The sequence below is a fragment of the Salmo salar genome, chromosome ssa29 (assembly GCF_905237065.1).
Source record: "Salmo salar chromosome ssa29, Ssal_v3.1, whole genome shotgun sequence".
Taxonomy (NCBI): Eukaryota; Metazoa; Chordata; class Actinopteri; order Salmoniformes; family Salmonidae; genus Salmo; species Salmo salar.
The window spans coordinates 42,429,452-42,436,844 of record NC_059470.1 but is presented as its reverse complement, the minus strand read 5'-3'; the positions used below and the strand labels follow the sequence as shown (position 1 = coordinate 42,436,844).

Below are 7,393 nucleotides of genomic sequence, written 5' to 3'. Positions count from 1 at the left end.
TCTGCTGGAACCATGTGGAGAGTTACTCACCTTCTGCTGGAACCATGTGGAGAGTTACCTTCTGCTGGAACCATGTGGAGAGTTACTCACCTTCTGCTGGAACCATGTGGAGAGTTACCTTCTGCTGGAACCATGTGGAGAGTTACCTTCTGCTGGAACCATGTGGAGAGTTACCTTCTGCTGGAACCATGTGGAGAGTTACCTTCTGGTGGAACCATGTGGAGAGTTACCTTCTGGTGGAACCATGTGGAGAGTTACTCACCTTCTGCTGGAACCATGTGGAGAGTTACTCACCTTCTGCTGGAACCATGTGGAGAGTTACACACCTTCTGCTGGAACCATGTGGAGAGTTACTCACCTTCTGCTGGAACCATGTGGAGAGTTACCTTCTGCTGGAACCATGTGGAGAGTTACCTTCTGCTGGAACCATGTGGAGAGTTACCTTCTGGTGGAACCATGTGGAGAGTTACTCACCTTCTGCTGGAACCATGTGGAGAGTTACTCACCTTCTGCTGGAACCATGTGGAGAGTTACCTTCTGGTGGAACCATGTGGAGAGTTACACACCTTCTGCTGGAACCATGTGGAGAGTTACACACCTTCTGCTGGAACCATGTGAAGCGTTACTCACCTTCTGCTGGAACTAGGGAGGGGCATTTGAAATTATTTCACTATTCAAATAATATCAAGATTTTAAGAAATCCGGATTCTCGAAATAGATGCGTTTTAAGAAAGAAAAAACGTTTATTTAAACTTCAATGGAGACTTGCTCATGTAACTCTGGAGAGCACTGGTGCAGTGCTCTGCTTGGGACAGTCTGTGTGTGGGACAGTCTGTGTGTGGGACAGTCTGTGTGTGGGACAGAGGTAAAGAGAGAGAGAGGAGAGGAGCCGGTGTGTGTGTGACAGTCTCTGTGTGGGACAGAGGGAAAGAGAGACAAAGTAGCCAAACTGACTTGCACTAGTTAGAACCTATGACAGCAACAAGTTTGTCTATCATACCATCTGGTAGTATCTTTCTTGACTGCATCAAATTGTTGTAGAGAAGCTAGCTAGCTAGCTACAGCAGTCAGCTAGCTAGCTACAGTAGTCAGCTAGCTAATGTAGTGCCGCTAATTGAGCCATTTTAGCTGCGCTCCCGTACTTGTCTATAACAACTCCGTTCAGGGCCACCAGAAAATGTGTGGTGAGGCGGCATCATCACGTTTGATTTAGTTTAATAAAATATACTGCTCAAAAAAATAAAGGGAACACTTAAACAACACATCCTAGATCTGAATGAAAGAAATAATCTTATTAAATACTTTTTTCTTTACATAGTTGAATGTGCTGACAACAAAATCACACAAAAATAATCAATGTAAATCCAATTTATCAACCCATGGAGGTCTGGATTTGGAGTCACACTCAAAATTAAAGTGGAAAACCACACTACAGGCTGATCCAACTTTGATGTAATGTCCTTAAAACAAGTCAAAATGAGGCTGAGTAGTGTGTGTGGCCTCCACGTGCCTGTATGACCTCCCTACAACGCCTGGGCATGCTCCTGATGAGGTGGCGGATGGTCTCCTGAGGGATCTCCTCCCAGACCTGGACTAAAGCATCCGCCAACTCCTGGACAGTCTGTGGTGCAACGTGGCGTTGGTGGATGGAGCGAGACATGATGTCCCGGATGTGCTCAATTGGATTCAGGTCTGGGGAACGGGCGGGCCAGTCCATAGCATCAATGCCTTCCTCTTGCAGGAACTGCTGACACACTCCAGCCACATGAGGTCTAACATTGTCTTGCATTAGGAGGAACCCAGGGCCAACCGCACCAGCATATGGTCTCACAAGGGGTCTGAGGATCTCATCTCGGTACCTAATGGCAGTCAGGCTACCTCTGGCGAGCACATGGAGGGCTGTGCAGCCCCCCAAAGAAATGCCACCCCACACCATGACTGACCCACCGCCAAACCGGTCATGCTGGAGGATGTTGCAGGCAGCAAAACGTTCTCCACGGCGTCTCCAGACTCTGTCACGTCTGTCACATGTGCTCAGTGAGAACCTGCTTTCATCTGTGAAGGGCACAGGGCGCCAGTGGCGAATTTGCCAATCTTGGTGTTCTCTGGCAAATGCCAAACGCCCTGCACGGTGTTGGGCTGTAAGCACAACCCCCACCTGTGGACGTCGGGCCCTCATACCACCCTCATGGAGTCTGTTTCTGACCGTTTGAGCAGACACATGCACATTTGTGGCCTGCTGGAGGTCATTTTGCAGGGCTCTGGCAGTGCTTCTCCTGCCCCTCCTTGCACAAAGGCGGAGGTAGCGGTCCTGCTGCTGGGTTGTTGCCCTCCTACGGCCTCCTCCACCCTCTCCTGATGTACTGGCCTGTCTCCTGGTAGCGCCTCCATGCTCTGGACACTACGCTGACAGACACAGCAAACCTTCTTGCCACAGCTCGCATTGATGTGCCATCCTGGATGAGCTGCACTACCTGAGCCACTTGTGTGGGTTGTAGACTCCGTCTCATTCTACCACTAGAGTGAAAGCACCGCCAGCATTCAAAAGTGACCAAAACATCAGCCAGGAAGCATAGGAACTGAGAAGTGGTCTGTGGTCCCCACCTGCAGAACCACTCCTTTATTGGGGGTGTCTTGCTAATTGGCTATAATTTCCACCTGTTGTCTATTCCATTTGCACAACAGCATGTGAAATTTATTGTCAATCAGTGTTGCTTCCTAAGTGGACAGTTTGATTTCACAGAAGTGTGATTGACTTGGAGTTACATTGTGTTGTTTAAGTGTTCCCTTTATTTTTTTGAGCAGTATATATCAATGCAAAATGTTAAAATGATGAGCAAAGTGCTGTTTTGTAGACCGATTTGCCGGATGATTTGTCAACTCGCACACAATACCTCTGCCCTTCACATCGGAGTACTGCACTCCTGACAGACACAAGCAAAAACTCTTCCATAAATCTATTAGCCGACAGTATATTCATAAACACCAGCCATCTGACATGCTGGATTATTGTTCAGTCGTATCAACTGCTACTAAGAACAGCAGCTGCTGCCTAGCAGGCTCTGTTAGATGTCCCTCTGGCCAGCTCTGTTAGATGTCCCTCTGGCCAGCTCTGTTAGATGTCCCTCTGGCCAGCTCTGTTAGATGTCCCTCTGGCCAGCTCTGTTAGATGTCCCTCTGGCCAGCTCTGTTAGATGTCCCTCTGGCCAGCTCTGTTAGATGTCCCTCTGGCCAGCTCTGTTAGATGTCCCTCTGGCCAGCTCTGTTAGATGTCCCTCTGGCCAGCTCTGTTAGATGTCCCTCTGGCCAGCTCTGTTAGATGTCCCTCTGGCCAGCTCTGTTAGATGTCCCTCTGGCCAGCTCTGTTAGATGTCCCTCTGGCCAGCTCTGTTAGATGTCCCTCTGGCCAGGGTAAACCAATCGGTAATGTGTATTTATAACCCATTTGTGAGAAAATGTGAACGGGATCAAATTTGGTAATTTCTTCAAACTTGGGCTGTCTAGGCTACCTAGACCTTTTCAATCCTAAATGATTAACTGCAATGGATCAATAAACACAAAAGCAGACTGAGTTCATGTTTAGTTAGGCCTACAGTTGCATAGGGCCTGGACAACACGATGCAATCATGGATAAAGCAAGATCAGCCCTGTGAGTTTTACTGTCCAATCATGTTGCTTTCTCTGTGTATAGGAAACCCCCCTAGTCCTTCTTTAAAATATAATTCATATGAACAAGTACAAAGCTGCTGCAGTTTGACAGGCTTTTCATCCTCCCTAAGGCCAGGAGCTTTTTTTACACCATGTGACCTGATTATAAAAACCCTGGTCCCATTATTGCCCACACAATACTATCGCATAGCTAACTAAAAAGCAAACCTTTGATTCCTCTCTGATAGGACAACACTGGATTCCACATGTCTTCTTTTTAACCACTCACTGGAGAAAGAAAATCTAAATAGCTTTGGCATTCCTCTATGTCTGACAGGAAGAACACCACTCCACTAGATCCAGTATTCATTATGTCTGACAGGAAGAACACCACTCCACTAGATCCAGTATTCATTATGTCTGACAGGAAGAACACCACTCCACTAGATCCAGTATTCATTATGTCTGACAGGAAGAACACCACTCCACTAGATCCAGTATGTCTGACAGGAAGAACACCACTCCACTAGATCCAGTATGTCTGACAGGAAGAACACCACTCCACTAGATCCAGTATGTCTGACAGGAAGAACACCACTCCACTAGATCCAGTATGTCTGACAGAAAGAACACCACTCCACTAGATCCAGTATTCATTATGTCTGACAGGAAGAACACCACTCCACTAGATCCAGTATGTCTGACAGGAAGAACACCACTCCACTAGATCCAGTATTCATTATGTCTGACAGGAAGAACACCACTCCACTAGATCCAGTATGTCTGACAGGAAGAACACCACTCCACTAGATCCAGTATGTCTGACAGGAAGAACACCACTCCACTAGATCCAGTATTCAATATGTCTGAAGGCTGTTCACTACTGGAGAGGCCCAGTGGTCGATATAGGTCAAATAGAGACAATTAGACATACTGTGCACTTTTGCATTTCTGTTCTGTACACAGACATTCACTCTCACAGACATTCACTTCTCCTGTTCATTCTACTGTTTCATGCATGTTAAAGAGAGAAAGTGTTTAAACCACTTTCTCTCTCTCTCCCACACACACTCACACCCATGATCATGGGTTGCATAAAATGATGTCTAACAGCATGTGTCTGTGCGTGCAATGTTGTGTGTGAGTCTACCTTCAGAGAGTGTGTCTGTGTGTAGCATCAGAGAGTGTGTGTGTGTGTAGCATCAGAGAGTGTGTCTGTGTGTAGCATCAGAGAGTGTGTCTGTGTGTAGCATCAGAGTGTGTCTGTGTGTAGCATCAGTGTGTCTGTGTGTAGAATCAGAGAGTGTGTCTGTGTGTAGCATCAGAGAGTGTGTCTGTGTGTAGCATCAGAGAGTGTGTCTGTGTGTAGCATCAGAGAGTGTGTCTGTGTGTAGCATCAGAGAGTGTGTCTGTGTGTAGCATCAGAGAGTGTGTCTGTGTGTAGCATCAGAGAGTGTGTCTGTGTGTAGCATCAGAGAGTGTGTCTGTGTGTAGCATCAGAGAGTGTGTCTGTGTGTAGAATCAGAGAGAAACAAATGGTATTAGCAGATCATATTAACATGACATCTCCCTGTGTTTGCATGTATTTTTTTATTTGTTGTTCTGGACACTGGGATGTTCTGGTCTCAAACTTAATCAGATCTGAAAAGACAGACCAGACTGGTGTAGCCTTAGGATACTAACCATCTACAGACACTAACAGTACAAACACAATACAGAAGGGACCATGGTGTTTCTGCATGAGGGCGGCAGGTAGTTTAGCAGTTAAGAACGTTGGGCCAGTACCCTTAAAAAGACATGACTTCCCTTTGCAACTAAAACCACTCATCAAACACACCTTCAGAAGACAGAGAACTCTTTCACCCCTCTCTCTCTCTCATGTTTATACAAACCTCTATCCAGCCTGTCATGACTCTGAAGGAGGTACACCATCCCCCTACACACTTCACTGTCTGAAACACATACATACACACACACAACTAGATGTGTGCTTATCTTGACAAAGTTAAACACACAGACTGGAGACAGACACATATCTTTGTGGTTAGACAGAAGTAGAATCAGTATTTACTGACATTTGTCTGTGGGATACACACCCCAGTAAATTACACTGTATCACCTAATTAGAAACACACACACACACACACACACACACACACACACACACACACACACACACACACACACACACACACACACACACACAGTCTGGTAGGAATATGAAGAACTGAAAAGTCCATAGTGAGATCATTCCTCTTTATTTCACAGAGAGAGACGGGAGAGAGAAATATATTTCAAATGTCTTTATTCTTTTGGAACTTCTGTGAGTGTAATGTTTAATTTGTATTGTTTATTATCTATTTCACTTGCTTTGGCAATGTTAAAATATGTTTCCCATGCCAATAAAGACCTTGAATTAAATTAAATTGAGAGACAGACAGACAGACACAGACAGAAAGAGAAAGAGCGAGACAAATGGATAAAACAACAATGTATCATGAAATCCCTAGACAGAAACACATACCTCTTCACAGCGCGTGTGACGCCCCCCCCCCACACACACACACACACACACACACACACACACACACACACACACACACACACACACACACACACACACTCCAGAGAGTAGAGAAGGTGCAGCTGAACACAAAATTTCCCCAGCATCCCTTAGTCACCATGTGCACCGCAGTGCCTGATGGGAACTGGAGTCTTTCTCTCAGAGAGGAGCAGGAAGAGACCCACAATGCCTTTGTGCGGAGGCACAGCACCCCGGGAGATAGTCTCTTGGCGTTGGTTGCCATGGAGGCGTTGGTGGTTGGTAGTCATAGCTACCGTTACCGGGCAGTAACCATCCACAGCCCCAGCGCTACATTAGCAGCCAGCAGAGCACTTCCTCCCAGCAACAGGAAAAAGCCAATCAGCTCGCGGTGCTGCCGATCTGTAACCACAGTGACCAGTGTGGCCTCCAGCAGAGCGGAGAGCATCCATTGGCCGTCGAGAGCGAAGCATGGAACAGAGTTGACCACGGCTAACGCTCCAGACAGGGATATAACGTATCTGATAAACACTGGGTTAAGATATATTCAGGACAGATCGACACTACACACACTGGGTTAAGATATATTCAGGAGAGATCGACACTACACACACTGGGTTAAGATATATTCAGGACAGATCGACACTACACACACTGGGTTAAGATATATTCAGGAGAGATCGACACTACACACACTGGGTTAAGATATATTCAGGACAGATCGACACTACACACACTGGGTTAAGATATATTCAGGACAGATCGACACTACACACACTGGGTTAAGATATATTCAGGAGAGATCGACACTACACACACTGGGTTAAGATATATTCAGGACAGATAGACACTACACAAATTGCAAACCGTTCTAGCTACCTACTGTTCTGGAGGAGGCTTGTGGTCAACCCTAACAGGTTGCTAGCTAGTTAGCATGGGGTTGCTAGCGAGTTAGCAGCCATTTTAAGGGCTCCTGAACAATTGTGCAATTTTCTGTGTTTTTTTGGCGCTGATCTTAACTTTTTTTGTACATAATGTTTCCGCCATCTTTTCATATGACCGAAAAGAGCTTCTGTACATCAGAACAGCGATCACTAACCTCCATTTGGTTGAGGTTTTCTATTTCAATGAGTCAGCGGTGAAGTACAGTGCCTTGCAAAAGTATTCATCCCCTTTGGCATTTTTCCTATTTTGTTGCATTAC

At 46.1% G+C, this 7,393-nt stretch overlaps 1 protein-coding gene across 1 annotated transcript in view; it reads right to left on the bottom strand.

Annotated features, from left to right (window-relative positions):
* Positions 1-5,890: 5,890 nt before the first annotated feature.
* The window catches only part of mbtps2 (membrane-bound transcription factor peptidase, site 2), a 57,796-nt gene continuing 56,293 nt past the window's right edge, over positions 5,891-7,393 (bottom strand). Inside the window, exon 11 of the mRNA XM_045711070.1 lies at positions 5,891-6,711. Within this exon, the coding sequence (XP_045567026.1) occupies positions 6,489-6,711 (223 nt within the window). The 3' untranslated portion in view covers positions 5,891-6,488. The remainder of the gene's footprint in view (positions 6,712-7,393) is intronic.